The 17682-nt window shown below is 35.5% G+C and overlaps 1 protein-coding gene across 3 annotated transcripts; it reads left to right on the top strand.

Annotated features, from left to right (window-relative positions):
- The first annotated feature begins 8540 nt into the window (after positions 1-8540).
- LOC130955071 (casein kinase 1-like protein HD16) lies at positions 8541-15550 on the top strand. Of its 3 annotated transcripts, none has more exons than XR_009076578.1 (19): positions 8541-9126; positions 9328-9459; positions 9547-9620; positions 9847-9916; positions 10007-10062; positions 10159-10230; positions 10419-10513; positions 10621-10687; positions 10778-10907; positions 10989-11207; positions 11299-11441; positions 11544-11718; positions 12248-12338; positions 12493-12650; positions 12751-12939; positions 13016-13196; positions 14005-14209; positions 14432-14605; positions 14807-15550. XR_009076578.1 is itself a non-coding variant. In XM_057881848.1 (16 exons), the coding sequence occupies exons 1-16, from the start codon at positions 8758-8760 to the stop codon at positions 13073-13075; spliced, it is 2100 nt and encodes a 699-aa protein (XP_057737831.1). In that variant the 5' UTR covers positions 8541-8757; the 3' UTR covers positions 13076-13633. The 3 variants fall into 3 exon arrangements, 1 of the variants encoding a protein (XP_057737831.1); XR_009076577.1 differs by having other exon boundaries at positions 14415-14605; positions 14807-15549; XM_057881848.1 differs by lacking the exons at positions 14005-14209; positions 14432-14605; positions 14807-15550 and having other exon boundaries at positions 13016-13633.
- The last annotated feature ends 2132 nt before the right edge of the window (positions 15551-17682 follow it).

The following is a 17682-nucleotide window of genomic DNA, read 5'->3' as shown; positions in this document are numbered from 1 at the left end:
TCATTTAATGGTAAACTGTCAGTGACTAAACCCTAATGTCTTTGTGATTTAGTCTCATTTAACCTAGTTAACCGCTAATGTCTTGGTCACTTAATTTCAATTAGAGGATTAAGTTCAATTCTAGTTTATCGCCACAAAAATCCTAATTACCCAAAGCTAAGAGGATTATATGTCATGTATCTCGATTAGTTCAAGTAATTAACGATTTAGGAGGAATTTACTTTCAAGCTATTGTTCAGGTGAGATATCTCTTCCTAGAATCACAAGAACGCAATTAGAATAAGGGTCATTCTTCCGATCCACCCAGATCATAAAATAAAGTACGAAAGTAATCCTTGAAATTGAATCAATACATTAATTAAAATAGAAAAATTAATTAAAATAGAAAAATAATAATCTTAATCTATAGAAATAAACAGAGCTCCTAACCTTAACCAAGGAGGTTTAGTTGCTCATGCGTCAGAGAGAAAACTAGGGTTCCGAAAGTATGAAAGTGCGCAAGAGAGAAGATGCCCCTAAAAGGTGAATCTTTTCTCTTTTACATCTAACCTAATTTGATTTGAAACTAAAATAAATTAATAAATTCTAAATCTAAAAGATTTTGTTTGTAAATAAAAATAACTAAAATAAAATAAAATAAAGTAACTAAAAGCTAAATCCAACTAAAGATGCTCCAAGAGTGAGGTGAGGTCCGGATTGCCTGGCGCTAAATGCCAGCCTTAGCGTTTAGCGCCCTTGAGGGCAGAAACGCTTTTGGTCTCGCTGAGTTGCTGGCGCTAAATGCCAGCTTGGCATTTAGCGCCCTAGTAGGCAGCTTCAATTCTTCTCTTTTCTTGCAAAAACTCTGCCAAATTAATCCGAATTTTACCTGAAATAATTAAAGCACAAAAACAACTCAAAGTAGCATCCAATGAGGATTTTAACACTAAAATGTACTCAAACTCAGTAAATTCTAACTTAAAATAAGCAGAAAATAGGGATAAGATGCTCACGCATCATGGAACATTCAAGTTGATAGTTTCATATGCTCCATGTAAACAACAAGTAATGTATTAAGTGCAAAAAAATATTTAGATGTTGCTATTTATAATGTAATTGTGATTTAGATTACAACCTATGCTTGGGGAGCATATTGTAAAAGTGGAATTTCATCTCCTTGTCCCATTGATATGCCTCCTTTTGGACCTGATTTAGGTAGCTTCTTTTTTTATTTTTTTCCCTTCATCTATAGTTACACAATATACAGCTCATGTTTAGACAACAACAATTTCATGAACACATATTTCAAATAAGTAACCTTGCAAACTACTCACCACTGGATCTAGAAAAGTTCTTGCAACATTTGCATTCGAATTATTTTCCTCAACAACTTGATTTTCTGTATGGATCGTTATACAGAGCTAACAATTGAATCCATTATCATTTGGTTTAATGATAATTAAACCTTTGACCAACCTATAATGTCACACTTAAACTCTTAACCATTTAGGTTATATGACAAACCGATCCCTAAAGTCACCATACCTATGTGGTGATAGCAAGTCCACTGCTAGAACACTTCTCTTCATAGGTCTCCTTTTTTCTTGGTCATAGGCTTCCAATTAGGATCTTTAGGTGGATTGTAGCAAGTTTTGTAATAATGACCCATTTGGCCACACTTGTAACAAGTGACTTCAAATGTCTTCTTGGCCTTGTTGGAATTCATCTCCGTCTTAACAGAATCGATTCTTCTCTTTATTTTTGGATGATGAGCAGCTTTCTTATATGTGGTAGGTAATGGTTTTGTTGAATCAGTTGGGATCCAATATTTTTTACTGTTAACTAGTTTAATGCAATGTGAGTAGGCTAATCTGATAGCATTCGTTGTGAGCCATTTGTACACAAAGTTTTCTGGCCTCAATCCCATCTTAGTCATGGCTGCAACCACATGTCTACAAAGCATTCCTGCAAACAAATACATAAAAATACTAACTATTTAAAGAGATATTTATGTCCAACAGACCAACCATGTAAGAAGATATACATTTGTTAAACAGACCAACCATGTAAGAAGCTATTTATATTAAATGAACAAACCAACCAATTAAAAAAGATGGAGTTATATTAAACAGACCATTTTATGTAAGAAGATATTTAAAGGGTCTTAAACAAACCAACCAAATCACATGATTGAGTTATACAAATAGACCAACCATGTAAGAAGATGAAATTGTATACCAGTTAGTTGCCAGATATTGCAGGTACATGTGCTATTTTGCAAGTTTACTCCAATTTTGTGTCCTTGCATTTGAACTTCAAACAGTACCCTCTCACTATCACTAGCCCAGATTGCTCTTCACTTGGTACTTGATAAACTGATCAAGTTTCTTCTGCTACACAGGGGCCAAGATACCAATGTGGTTCTCTAACCTTTTTTTGTACATAGCCATTTTCCTCATGATATAACACCTCAAGTCTTCACACATTGTTATAATTGTCTTCTTCCTGTATTTGACAATCTTAGTGTTCCACACTTCACACATGTTATTTGTTATGTTGTCAACCTTGGACCCATGGCTGAAATAGGCCTTGCACCACAAACTAGGTTCAAACCTCTGCATATACTCCCAGGCTCCCTCATTCATCTTCTTTAACTTCTCCATGGTATTGCTAAATTCTTGAAATGTTGTACATCTAGAGCACTTCCAAACCATCTGCTTAGTTTGTTCATTCTTAAAATGTTTTATGAAGTTCTTCTAAATATGAAGAACGCAATTTTGCTGATGCGCATTAGGATTCACTTCCTTCATTGCCAGCTCTAAACCCTTTAGCAATTATGTAAACAATAACAGAAGATGTAATTAAATAAAAAATAAACTCCATTGCTAGCACCAAACCCTTCAACAATTATGTAACCTTTAACACAAGATGTAATTAAATAAAAAATAACCGTTAACATTTGTTAAGTGAAGAAACTTACTTTTTGTTGGTTTGAAATAAAATTCTACCCATATTGTAGAACTTCACCTAAGTGTTCTTGCAGTAATGTCAAAAACTACTTCTATGTGTCCTTCCATTCATTAGAAACCACTGCATATGCAATGACGTAAAAGTGGTTATTGGCATCTTGTCCCACTGCACTTAGAAGCTGCCCACCAAAACGACCCTTTAAAAAGCAACCATCCAAACCAATTAATGGCCTGCATCTCTCCTTAAAACCCTTCTTATAGACATCCAAACTAATGTATAACCTATCAAATAGTGGCAGGGATTCAGGTTAAAAAATTGTCTCCATCAAGGCAGTTGATCTTGGGTTACTTCTATGCAATTTCATAAGGTAATCACGTGTCTTTTCATATTGTGCCTTTTCACTTCCAATCACAACCTTTCTGGCAACCTTCAATACTCGAGCTATCATTTTTGGGTTGAATTGAACATTGTACTTCTTTATCATGTGATCTATGGCTACACTTGGTTTTAGGTCACGTTGTGTGAGAAGCTTCTTAACCAACTTATCAAACACCCAAGCTCTGTTAGCCAAGTTGCTACCAAAATTCCTTCCACAAGAGTGCTTATTATATAGAGTCTTGATCTGGAAGCAGCCTTTTGCACTGTTCCAAGAGGTAAAAATCAATCAAGGACAGTCTTCACTTGCACAAATTGCCCTCAACCTATGCTTCTTATTTTTAATATATAATGCACTTTTACCCTTGATTCGGGTGAGTTTTGTGAAAAATGATTAAGATGAGAGATTCGAGGTAAGTAAACTTGTGAGGAAAACACTTCTATTAATGGCAAATAAGCAATACAAGAACTAGTAATGAGAAATAGAGGTGGAGAACAAGTGTTGAGACCTTCACTAATGCCACAAGAGGATGAATGAACTTTGTTAGAGTGGACATGGATTAATTAATCTTGTTGTCAGGTGTTCTGGTAAAACACTCGAATGCCAATTTTACTTATGAAGGTGACGAATAAAAGGAATTTGAGGAGAGAAAAAGATGGACATAAGCTTCTAAGTTTCTAAAAAATTCCTTTAAAGAGGTGACTTAAGGTCCTTTTATAGTGTAAAACCATTTTGAGGAGGGAGTCCATTATCTAATGGTTATAGTGTGATGTTTGACCTACTCCTTTTACCCCAAGACTTGTTACTAAATAAGGTAGTTGACAGAAAATATTTTAAGTGTTCCCATCACTTCAAATCTTTTTAATTAGAAATGGAAGAAGTTGATTTCCACAAGTTAAACTACAGTTCTGCTGGGTGTCCATGACAAGGAGGTGTATGGGTAAAAGGGGTGCTCATGACGACATGTGACATTAGTGAAGGGACATCTCGCTTGTTTTTTTTTTAACTAGATGACACTCTTTACACTCCAAATCCAACCAATCCACTTCCACCAATTTAGTTCCCACTAAAGAGAAATTCATCTCTTCAAGGTGTTCTTTTGGGTTCTATCCTTTTACCTAGGGGTGTTCAAAACCGATCTAATCCGAACAAAACCGATCAACCGAACCAAAAAAACCGATAACCGAACAAACCGAAAACTGAAAAATCGAAAAAATTATTTGTGCAGTTTTTTTGCGGTTCGGTTTAGTTTTTGGTTTTGGTAGAAAAAACCGAACCGAACCAAACCGAACCGGTGTTATTAAAAACCCTGCTATAAAAGTAGCCTCCCTCCTAAACCAGCCGCAGCCAATAGCCATCCCTGCAGAAACCCTAACTCCCTCGAGCCCTCTCTCTCAACCTCTGTAGCACCGAATCTCAGCGGAAGCTCTTCCTTCTTCTTCTCTGCCATTGACGCCGCCGGACAGCACCATCGCGGCGGCGCGACTCTTTTCTCTTCCTCTCTCTTCCTCTTTCTTCCTCGTAGCTTGTAACGCTTCTCTTTCTCCCTCAGCCTTGACAGCTCCATACACCACCTCTCCAGCAGCAGTCACCTCCACGAACCAACAGCCGCTGTCTTCTTCGACGAACCGTAGCAGCACGCACTAGACGCAGTCGAAGCAACCACTGTTTATCGTCCGTCTCTCGTTCGTTGTTGATCTGTCCAGTCTCTCTGGTCCTTGGTTCGTCGTTGCCGCCGTCTCACCATCCTGTACCTCCGTCATCCTCTGTAATGGAGCCTAAGTCTCAGGTAGTTTTTTCTGTTTCGATTCTATTTTTATTAATTTTAGTTTAGTCTTTTTATTGATTTTAATTTATTGATTCTGATTTTGCTTTTTTAATTTTGAAATTTTTGTTCTGTTTTGATTTAGGGAAATTCTTGTTTAGGGTTGATTCTGATTTTGCTTTTTTAATTTTGAAATTTTTGTTCTGTTTTAATTTAGGAAAATTCTGGTTTAGGGTTGATTTAATTTTGAAATTTTTGTTCTGTTTTGATTTAGGAAAATTATGGTTTAGGGTTGATTCTGATTTTACTTTTTTAATTTTGAAATTTTTGTTCTGTTTTTTATTTAGGGAAATTCTGGTTTAGGGTTGATTCTGATTTTGCTTATTTGGTTCTATTTCTTGATTTAGTTTGGAATTGGTGCACCATTTTTGCAAAATTTTTGGAATTAGTTTGGTTGTATTTCTTTACTTTCTTGCAAAATTCTGGTATAGGGTTGATTTTGATTTTGCTTTTTTAATTTTGAAATTTTTGTTCTGTTTTGATTTAGGGAAATTCTGATTTGGGTTGATTCTGAACGTTTTGTTTATTTAATGTTAATGCAGGAAAAGAGAAAGTGAAAGAGGAAGAACTTGTGGAATTGGTGCACTACATGAACATTTTTGGAATTAGTTTGGTTATATTTTTTATTCAGTTTGGTTCTATTTCTTGTTTTAGTTTGGAATTGGTGCACCATTTTTGTAAAATTTTTGGAATTAGTTTGGTTGTATTTCTTTACTTTCTTAATTCAGTTCAGGTTGATTATTGTTCCATCTGTTTCCCCTGTTTTTGCAACTTGCTAATATTTTAATTTGTTGTGCTTCTGCTAATTTGTTAGTGATTTATGAGTCAAGTTGATCATTGTTTCATTGTTGATTTTGCGAAATTGTTAATTATTTTAGTACCCTAGATATGATTTGATGATTAGAATATGATATATTTTCAAAACAATGTAAAATCCGAACAAACCGAACCGAACCAAACCAAATTTAATTAAATTTGGTTTGGTTCGGATGGTCTTAATAAAAAAACCGAACCAAACCGAACCGCATAATTAATATAACATTGGATCGGATGAATTTTCTTTAAAAAACCGAATCAAACCGCACCGTGAACACCCCTAGTTTACCCAACACCTTTAGGAGAACCTTGACTCTTTTTTTGACCATATTTTTAGGTCAATTTTAAAATTATTTATGTACAAAAAATTTATATTTTTAGTACACAATCAACCCTCATACACAAAATAATCTTTCAAAGCTTTCTTGAAGACTTCCATACTGGGAAACAATTGTCCAACCTTAAATTCCACCTCACCATATTTAGTTTCTTCATTGAAAGAGTAATAAGTTGTTCCGCCCTCATCTCTAGATGAAACTGGACTATTAAACACCTCACTTTTATAGTAATAAGGTTTCTCATACTCACTATTCAATTCTGCTACAGTTGGGTCAGGTACATGATCTTCAGCTCCATCAGCAATATTTGTTGCATCCCCTCCAACAAGCACAGTTCTCCTAGTCCTTCTTGGGCCTTCAACATCTGACCTAGGCCTACTGTTTTCACTCTACATCCCTTACTTATTAAACCCATCATTCAGCACATGTTTTCTCCTAGTACTATAGTATTTTTTAGAGGCTCTTTTTTAGTAGTTCTAGGTGACATCTTTGCCCCATTGTCTACTAACTTAAGCCCTTTCTTCTTAGCTACGCCGGTCTTATTGCTTCTTTTAGGTGACATCTTCTTTTTAAGCTGATTATTCTGCTTGTTTTTTTTTCAAACTATCATCACTACTACTATCATCAGACTCATATCTAGAAGGAGGAGGCTTATAAGCCTTATTCTCAGCACTTTCATATTCACCATCAAAGGAAGATGATGATGAATCAGGGAATAAGCCTCACTGAAAACCACAACTTCCTCCCCAACTCCATCACCAACTACCTCTAGTAGATCCACAAGATGATTAAAGTAGATATAAAATTCATCTCTCTCCCTAATAATACCCTCTCTCAGTTCATTAATCTCTCTATTCTCGTTAATGGCATGAAGTCCAGTCTCCAAGTTAGAGGTAGTCATATCACACCAGTACATAGCGTTATACTCCAGGTTGCCTAATTCTTTAAACAAGGCCACCAGATCAAAATAATTAATCAGATTAACATCTAATGGTGGAAACTTATGGACTTTTTCATTCAAATAGGTAAACATATTTCCCATGGTAAAACACGGTGGTAACCAGACATTCAGTTATCTGGGAAAATAAAAGAACCTTTGTTAAATTCTAATTAAAAAATTTAAACATGTAACACATTTTTTTTAATCTCACATCAATATAAACACCCTATTCTAATAATATGTTCCAACTTTCTTTAATTTATTACATAAAAAAAATTATTTTTTAACACATCTCTACACTTTATGTTATTTAAATACATAAAACTCGTATGACATGGCAACAGAAACAATATTTTAACCTTTCTAAACCCTACACCACGACTGAATACAAATAATAATGGTTACATGGCAGACTGAGGACCACACACAAAAATAGAAAAAAGGACAGTAGCGATACTAACCTTAATAATTTGTGCTGTTTACAGAATCATCCAAGTTCCGTCAACAGCGCCGTCCAACCGCCGACAACTTCATTGTCAGAGGCTTTGTCAGCAAACTTGTGAGCACTCACCACTGCCTCGATGGAGAAGAAAGTTTTTTGTTAGGGTTTAAAAAATAATTGTAATAGAAAGACAATAAGTCTTTATGAGAAAACATATAAAGTGCGAAACGAAACGATTTTTGGAGATGTCAAAATGACGTCGTTAGTGTGACGTGGAAGAGGACAGATAAGTCTCTGTCCTTTTCAACAAGCCACGTGGACTTTCATCTTCCACCTAACCACCTTAGCCATCCACCTCATCCGTTTATCTAGACACGTTTCCGTCAATTTTTCGTTGTAAAAGTGACAAAAAAATCGTGTTGGCAGCCGAAGCATAAGATCAAAATCCAAAACGAATATTTTTTTAGTAAAAAATCGCATCGTCATTCGGATAAATAGACATCGCCGAGTTGGTAGTTTACTCAAGAGAAAACACCTCTTCTTCCTTAGTCTTCTTTCTCATAGTTCAGACCAAAAAAAAAAAAAATTGAAAATTCTAAAACCATTAAAAGTAGAAAAAAGTTATTTGTTATTTCTAGTTCTCTCTTGGCTCAAACTTTACCCCTATCTCCCTACTAGAAATAGAACGATATATCTAGAATCTAGAATTCCCTACCCTTTTAGTTTCTGATTGTATTTTTCTTGTTTCATATTATTTCATTAAAATTATTTTATTAATATATTTTTCACCGGTTTCCCTCCACAGATCTCTAAAATTCCCTCGCATCCCCAACCCTATTTTTTGTTTTTTTTTTTTGTTTTTTTGGGCCGTTTGATCGTCTTCACTATCACTTCATCTCACCCATTTCTGTTTTTCAAACTCCACACTTTTCCTTTCGCTATTTGCAACCACATCCATTTTTTTAACCTTCTTACACACGCCGGTCGTTCTAGAACCTTCCTGAACTTTGTCTCTCTTATCCTTCATGGACCACCACCAACCACCACCACTACCACCACCGCATCCTTGCCATGCCTGAGCTCCGTTCCCGACAACGCACAACGAACAATAACAAAGAACTGTTAGGCGCTGCTGATCCGAACCCGATTGTTCTGCCGGACCCGCTGGTGGCCGGAGGAGCCAAACCGAGGAAGAGAACAGCTGTCGCTGCACCGAACAGGAGGAATCGGAGGCAGAAAAACGCGATCGCCGCTGAAGCCTCGGCCGATGAAGTCGGAAAAGTTGTGAACGACGTTGCAATCAAGAAGAACAAGAACAACGCCGGTAGTATTAGGGTTTTGAGGGAGGAGGACATGGATGATTACGATAGCGGCGGTCGAAGCGCCGACAAGGCTCCGGGAGCTGAAGAGGAAGGAACCACTGCTCCAGTCCCAGAGAAGGTTTGTTGCAGTTTTTTTTAGACATGCATGAAACTGTTATTGTCTCTTTTAAGAGTCTCGTTTTCGGAATGATATTGAGAAAGAAGCGAACACAAAGAAGGAAACTTCAGATTAATAAAGGGGCTAGTATTTTCTAAGAATAGGTTTTTGTTATTTCTCTAAGAACTGGGAAAAAGTAACCCCTTTTTTGGTTTATAACAGGTCCAGGTTGGTGGTTCACCGATGTACAGGGTTGAAGGAAGACTTGGGAAGGGAGGGTTTGGACAGGTTTATGTTGGTCGTCGCCTTGGAGCCACTAGCTACGGTGATCGAACTGGTGCTGGGGCTATTGAGGTTTGATACGAGTGACATTGTTGCGGTTATGAAGTTATATAGTTATTTGCTATGATGTTATTCTTATTGTTCTTTAAATAACTGCAGGTAGCGTTGAAATTTGAACACAGAAGCAGTAAGGGTTGTAATTATGGACCCCCATATGAGTGGCAGGTTTACAAGTAAGTCTTTCTTCTTCTTCTTCTTCTACTTCTTCTTCTTCTTTATTTATTTATTTATTTATTCTCTTCTTCCTGAATTTATCCTGTTAGCTGTCTCTGCTGATGCGTTACATAATTATTGAATGGATATTAATAAGAGTGTGATACGTGCTCAAGAGGGTATTTTTGGGATTTTAAAGCTAAGCTTATCATAGTGTTAACTTTGCTGTTTTATTACATCTTGTAGTGCATTAGGTGGCAGTCATGGTGTTCCCCGAGTTCATTACAAAGGGCGGCAAGGTGATTACTATGTTATGGTATGTCTTCTTAGGTTTCTCTTTTGTTTCCCCATCTTCTAGGAGTTTGTGGTGTTTCTTTATATGTTCATAACATGATGTTGCATGCAGGTTATGGATATGCTTGGCCCTAGTCTATGGGATGTCTGGAATAACAACTCACACACGTAAGGATCTCTCAGAAATGCTGAAATAGTGCATCTTAATTCTCTTACTGTCGTGAATATTAGATTGCTAACCTTGACTACTCCTTTTGGATTTAGGATGTCAACTGAAATGGTGGCATGCATTGCGATTGAGGCTATCTCTATATTGGAGAAGATACATTCGAGAGGGTGATACCCATCTTCCTGATTCTTTTTATGATTTTTGTCTACATTTTTTTGGGGAACTAATTGGCTAGTGCTTTTAGACAAGTAAAGTTTGATTTATTTAAAATATCTGAAGTCTCAAGTCTAGCATATGCTGGTGTTTTTGGCTCCAAAAGAAAGGTGTCATCATCATTATGTTACCATTATTGCAGGTATGTTCATGGTGATGTAAAGCCTGAGAACTTTTTGCTTGGCCCACCGGGAACGTCAAATGCAAAGAAGCTGTTTTTAGTTGATCTTGGATTAGGTAAACATATCACATTATCCTTGAATCTTTCATACTACATTATAAATGAAGGTATTCCTGACTTCTCATGAAGCTTCATATTGGTTTTACTCCCATTTTCTATGCAGCAACTCGATGGCGTGATAGTTCTACCGGACTTCATGTTGAGTATGATCAGCGTCCAGATGTATTTAGGTAATTTACTTGTTTGTTTCTCACTATAAGCCTTAGTGTTAGTGAACATGTGCATTCTGACAGGTTTTGTGTACTGTATTCTTGCCACAGGGGTACAGTTCGTTATGCTAGTGTGCATGCTCATCTTGGTAGAACTGGTAGCAGGAGAGATGACTTAGAATCTCTTGCTTACACACTTGTGTTCCTTCTTCGTGGTCGGCTTCCTTGGCAAGGATTTCAGGTTTTTCATGGTTTCAAATTTTGTCATGTTAGTCTTACAAATTAGTGAAATTGCGTGGTTGTCATGAAAGTGTTGGTGCAGGGAGAAAACAAAGGATTTCTTGTTTGCAAGAAGAAGATGGCCACTTCTCCAGAAACTTTATGTTGCTTTTGTCCTCAACCTTTCCGGCAGTTTGCTGAATATGTGGTGAATTTGAAGTTTGATGAAGAGCCAAATTATGCTAAATACATATCCCTTTTTGATGGAATTGTTGGTCCAAATCCAGCCATCAGGCCAATAAACACTGAGGGTGCACAAAAGGTACTTAAACACCATTACTGCTTTAGAATGACTATTTTTGCTGATTCAAAGTTTGACTTTGTTGTCTTTTCTCTGGCCCTGTGATGTGAAGCTTATATGTCAGGTTGGACAAAAACGAGGACGAGTGGCAATGGAAGAGGATGATGATGAACAACCAAAGAAGAAGGTCAGAATGGGAATGCCTGCAACACAGTGGATTAGTGTTTACAATGCTCGCCGACCAATGAAGCAAAGGTTTTTACTTGATTTGAATGGTTTTTTCCGGTTGATTTTAGAAGCTTTGGGTTTATTTTATTTCTACATTTTTTTTAATATAAATATAATCTTGGGGTATAGGTACCATTACAATGTTGCTGATGTGCGACTTGCCCAACACATTGATAAGGGAAATGAGGATGGGTTATATATCAGTTGTGTAGCTTCTTGTTCTAATCTCTGGGCACTCATTATGGATGCTGGCACTGGTTTCATTTCTCAAGTTTACGAACTATCTCCCTATTTTCTTCACAAGGTTTGTTAGCTTATGTTATGTATCGAGCTGATTAGAAATTTGGGACCTAACTGTAATTGAGTGAACTATGGGTTTTGTATCTAACTTGCCTAGCTGGAAAGTGAGTGAGAGAGAGTGAGCATTCTGTTATGAGAGAGAGGTGGGAACTATAAAGGGTTGTGGGAAGTAGTGAGAGGCCATGGAAAAAGAGGGAAAAGATAGGGATCAGACTCTTAGGAGAGAATCAGGTCTCTTGAATACCTGATATCTTTGTTTTATCTTCCTTTTACTAAATAATAACAAATACTGGGAAATTGGATGATATCTCACTGATATCACTAATCCCCTTTGCCATTCTTTTACTGTTTCATTCTTCTAGTTAGACTAGATGCCAGGTTCTTACAGCTTACCAATTGTTGTATTGTGCATCTGATTCTGGTGAATTTGAGATCTCACTGATGTTCTGTACTGAATTTGGTTTTTTGCTAGATGCAAGCTGACGGACTTCAAATTTATTTTTCTTTTTTAATTTTTTAAAAAATATATACAGGAATGGATTATGGAACAGTGGGAGAAAAATTATTACATCAGTGCTGTAGCTGGAGCTAATAATGGAAGTTCTTTGGTTGTAATGTCTAAAGGTAATATAGTTGAAACTTCTTTAGGAATTGTGCTTGGGATGGAAATATTGGTTTGAATTTTGTTGATAATTTGTTTTGGATAAATTAGCATTTTAGCCAGTATTATTGTGTATAGACTTTTTTCTCACTTTTCTTGTTTGCTTGTTCCTTTTAGGGACCCATTACTTGCAACAATCCTATAAAGTCAGTGATTCATTTCCATTTAAGTGGATCAACAAAAAGTGGAGAGAAGGATTTTATGTCACTGCTATGGCTACTGCTGGCAGTAAATGGGCAATTGTAATGTCCCGTGGTGCTGGATTTTCAGATCAGGTCTTTTCTCTTCTGTCAAAATTATTTTAAACTGAAATTCCCTGTGACATTGAAGATTGCCATCTGATGAATATACTTTTCTTTCCAAACTAAATGTTAGGTTGTGGAGCTTGATTTCCTGTATCCTAGTGAAGGGATTCACCATAGGTGGGATGGTGGTTACCGAATCACCTCAACTGCTGCAACATGGGACCAAGCTGCTTTTATTCTTAGTGTCCCAAGAAGAAAACCATCTGATGAAACTCAAGAGACGCTACGCACATCTGCTTTTCCCAGTACTCATGTCAAGGTTAGTAGTACACCTGACTTAATCCAGTGTGTTTAGCAGATCTTGTGTGCTTATATTTGATATTCTGTGTATTCAGGAAAAATGGGCAAAGAACCTGTACATTGCGGCTGTTTGTTATGGAAGAACAGTTTCATGAAGTGCTGAAGATTTGTTTGAGATTCCAGCTGGTATCATTTTGACATCTTGTTCTTATGTCTGCCACTTGGAAGTGAAGATCATCTCACAAATTTTGCTGAACAGTGAAGTTTGGCATGGATGTATGATAAACCTTTTTTAATCGTCGCCATCACATATCATATGATGCAATACCTTGCACTGTATTTCAACTGCATGAAAAAATGCTTAGGAGCAAAACTTGGTCTTTCATGCCTGTTGTGACATGTCTTTTGACATAAAGCTTGTATAGATCTAAACAGTAGTTAAATTAGTATGTTGAAGGCATGTGGAAAGCTTAGGTGTTTTTTAGCAATGGTTTTTTGAAATATGCTAGCTACTACGGGTTAGGAGTCAGAACTGAACAATTTATGCAGTGCAGGCTTGTATACTGGGGTCCTTTTTATGCCTTCTTTTAACTTAAACCTACTGGGCTCCTGGATGTCTGAATTTGACTTTTAAAGGCAGAAAATTTGTACACACTTGCATCTGATTATCACTTTTAATCATTGTATTCACAATATTATTGTTACTTTTTTCATTTTGGTGATGAATTATATATTTATCAGTGAACTCTAACCATTCTTTTGGTTTGTGGGTTCATCTCATGAAATGTAAATCAGTAAATGTGTTTATTCTGATTGAAGTGAAGGACGAGGATGAGGATGTTCTATTAATCTATTTATTATCTTCAAAGTAAAATATATTCCTCAATACTCTTATTTTTTAACTGCCAGTTTTGCTTGTTATTTAATACTATACCATGGCTTTTTCAGTTGGGAAAGTTCAGAGTATTGACATGTGTGTCTATTATTATTTTCCAATGGGAACTAAGTAGCCATGAGTTGGTTACTGTTGAAAATATAGCTATCCATTTGTAAGTTATATGTTCTAACCACGTTTTACTTCCAGTATCCAAAGTTGGCATTGGCTTCCTCTGGTCAGTCATTGTGTGACTGTGCTTCTGCTTGATTCTTTGTGCATCAAACATTGAAAGATGCAAATTGTATCTGAATATGAGAAGTCGGCTAATTGGAAGCTCATCTTTGGTGAATAACTTGTTTGTACCACTTGATTGATTTGTGTATGAATGAGATTTCTTGGCGATTGTAAGCAGGTAACTGATTCTGCTATATCACTTCTGTTATTATTGTTAATCTTTTTCATGCTATGCCATTGATATATTGTATTTTGATCTTGATGTGTTCTATGTGGATGAATAACATATTTGATGGTCATTTGATCTAATGCTTCCGAACTTCAATTTCTTGCATTTTGGTTGACTATGTTTTGTTTTATTTCTTATTTGCTCATTGTTTCAGTTTGCTGTTAATCTAAGGTTTTCTGGATGGTTCAATAACCTGAGGCTGGTGAAACTTGTGGATTTATAATTGTCCGTAGAAAATGAATATGTTGCTGGAAAAAATCCTTAAATGGAAACTTGAAGTGCTCAAGGGTGTGAAGATTCAGGAACTATTTACTGCATGTGATTCTTTACCTTTGGAAAGACAAGGTGACTGACAATCTCAATTTATTATCTTTATTGTCAGTTTTGAAAATTCCCATATTCCAAAAGTGAGTTTTGTCTTCAAATAGTAATAATAATGATAATAATTATAAGGAAATGGAAAAAATTCCCTTTGTCACTATTGTCACTATTAAAAATCTTAAATTAAAGTGTTAACCGCGATCCACTATTGTCACTATTATGTAGGTTAAAGTGCATCGTATGCATGATCTTTGAAACCATTGTTCCATTGAAGTATTTATACTGGAGAGATCTGGGGAATCCAGTTACGCTGCCTTAGCTGGTATTTGAAAGTTCATATTGCAAATTCCATATTTGGTTTTCTATTTGCACAGTTTGAAACCATGGTTTGAACACGAAATTATTCTAGATTTCAACCAAACTATCATCTGAGTTACGAGGGAGTCAAAATATTTACCTTCTATGATTTCTATACTGATGTATTGGACTCTGGAATAACCAACTCCGTGGTGAGCTATATTTGAGGAAATGCAACAAATTTGTAATATTCTAAACCGGCTCAACATATTCTTTAGTCTCTGGTATAGAAGGACGCAACTGCTATCATCCCTTTTCAAAATTCAACTTTTCCAAATTTTCCTAAAAAATTTGTGCAGTACAAAATAACCCAGTGCAAAATATAGAATCTAAATCAAGTAACTTTAGCACTTACCCCTCAGACATTATGGAACACTGAAATTGTTAAAATTAGATTAACTGCAATAATACTGCAATAGGTTCAGGCGTAATCTAACGAGGCAAGTCCATACTATATATTATAATTCCCAGGCTGGCACCAAATTTATACAGGCATTATTATAACAGGTAACAAATGAAGGAAAAGAATCCATACAAGTTTCATATTTCCTTCACTGCTTCGATACTTAGTCACTTTCAGTCTTTATTTAAGTGAATATCATCCAAATGTCATAAAGCAACTTAGCATAAAAGTTTTATTATGATATATTCTTTTGGTTTATGGAGTGTTCATATAATTTCTTTAAGGAGTGTTTTAAGTTACAGGCCATTTCCACCGCAACTAAACAAATTCCTGTTTTTGAGACATTTTAATGCAATACTATAATCACTTGGGAGCACACTGATGAGCAGATTATGTTTTACATGGCGTTCAATTTTTTGTTGACAAAATCTTTAATATTGGTAAATATTAAATTTTCCCTTGTTTACAAAATGTTTAATTTTTTATATAGTTGTAACTCAAACAAATAAGTGCATAATGATATTGTTTCGAGGGTTATCTGAAACATTGGTTTGAGCCTCAGCGTGAAGCCCAAATTCTTTGAGGCAGCGTCTGACTTGTTCTTATAGTGAGGTGCTGCCATTCGAGTTTCTCGTGAGGAGGTGGGGTGGTATCTGCAAAAGACTCTGATGTTTAAGTTAGCAAGAGTTTTAAATAGATTTTTAGTTGATTAGAACGTATGTATACCTGAGGGGTATTAAAGTTTTTATAGTAGAGTTGATAATCACTTTTGTTGGAGATGTTCCACCTTTATTGATGTATAGTTGTTCCTTTTATCTTAAGAATTTGTTATGATCTATCTAAGGAAGATAGAGATAGTTGAAGAGATTTGTGGAGGCAGTTACTTGTTTGAGCAATTAGAGTTGGGCTCCTTTGCGGTGTTCGACCTCTTTAAGGTCGGACATATGGTAAAGACCTCCCCTTTGGGTCAGGCCTCTTATCATTATTGGGTCTGACTTTTGTGCTGGGCCAAGGTATGAAAAATATTAACCTCTAATTATATAAATAATATAAATATTAACGGTTTAAAAATTCTTAGTGATATTGAAATAATTATTAATTTAAATTAAATTTCTTTTAACTTTATAATATTTAAAATTTTTAGATTTATATACTATATAATATATATTTTATAATCATTTTTGTTAGAAAAAAAAGATAATGACATAAATATTTACATCATGTATGACTATTTTTCATGAGATTAACATGCTATATAGTCACAATCGCAAGCAAAGCATTTATAATAGTAATGGTTAAATTACATCAATTAAATTGTATAACAGTTAAGTTAAATGATGTTTTATCAAATATTTAACGTTAAAACTAAAGTGATATTTTGTCTAGTACAGCGTAAAAGGAATGTTTTAAGTGAGATTAACACGATAGAAAGAGAGTGAGAGATTAATATGGTATATAATTTTTTTAATTTTGAAGGTGTTTGAAAAAAGTTTTATATCCTAAGCTATTCAAGCTGTGATGTTAATGGTTTGACGAACCAGAAGAGAGAGAGGAAGAGTAAAAGTGGAGAGAGGGAGAAGAATTAGTTCTTCTCATTTTGATGATTTTCAATGAAAATAAAAAACAGAAAAATAAAAAATTTTATGTACTCCAATTATACTCTTATTATAATTAATTACTATCAATATTAAATTAATAAAAAAATAATCTAGGTAATATCCTCGTGCAACCTAGAATTGTATAAATCTAACAATCCTAACTTAGAAAGTAAGAAAAGGACCCGGTGACAGAGTTTTGGTAAGAAGATTAACAAGTTGGTCTTTGGGACGAATTGGCATAAGATGAATGAGATCATACAAATATTTTTCAAAAATAACGTGGCAGTCCACCTCAATGTGTTTTGTCATGAAAGATGGGATTATTGGCAATGTGAATGGTTGACAGATTGTCACAGAATAGAGTGATAGATTTTTGAAGTGGCAAACTAATGAAATCCATTAAGAAAGATAACCAACTAGTTTCACAAGTGGTAATAGCAAGAGACCTATATTCACTTCTGCAGAAGATTTGGCAACTGTGGTTTGTTTCTCACTTTTCCAGCTAACGAGAGAGTTCCCAAGCATGAAGCAATAACCGGAAATGGAGCGACGAGTATCGACACAAGTAGATTAGTAAGCATCGACAAATCCTGTGAGATGCAGATTAGAAGCAGAGGAGAAGAATATCCGCCTTTTAAATATCAGAGTACGCGGAAAGTCGCCTGTAGGTGAGAAATAGTTGCACAGTCCAAAAATTGGCTCAAATATGCCATCGGGTCTAATGTTTGTGAGGTAAAGGAGTC

The sequence above is a fragment of the Arachis stenosperma genome, chromosome 10 (genome assembly GCF_014773155.1).
Source record: "Arachis stenosperma cultivar V10309 chromosome 10, arast.V10309.gnm1.PFL2, whole genome shotgun sequence".
Classification (NCBI taxonomy): Eukaryota; Viridiplantae; Streptophyta; class Magnoliopsida; order Fabales; family Fabaceae; genus Arachis; species Arachis stenosperma.
Note: the sequence above shows the minus strand (reverse complement) of the source record. Positions and strands in the feature narration are given on the sequence as shown.

Excerpts from the sequence above, each read along its gene's own strand:
- LOC130955071 (XM_057881848.1), top strand. The coding sequence starts at position 8,758 with ATGCCTGAGCTCCGTTCCCGACAACGCACAACGAACAATAACAAAGAA. Across the intron at positions 10,908-10,988 it reads TTCCTTGGCAAGGATTTCAG|GGAGAAAACAAAGGATTTCT; the intron begins GTTTTTCATGGT and ends GTGTTGGTGCAG. Across the intron at positions 12,940-13,015 it reads TTCCCAGTACTCATGTCAAG|GAAAAATGGGCAAAGAACCT; the intron begins GTTAGTAGTACA and ends CTGTGTATTCAG.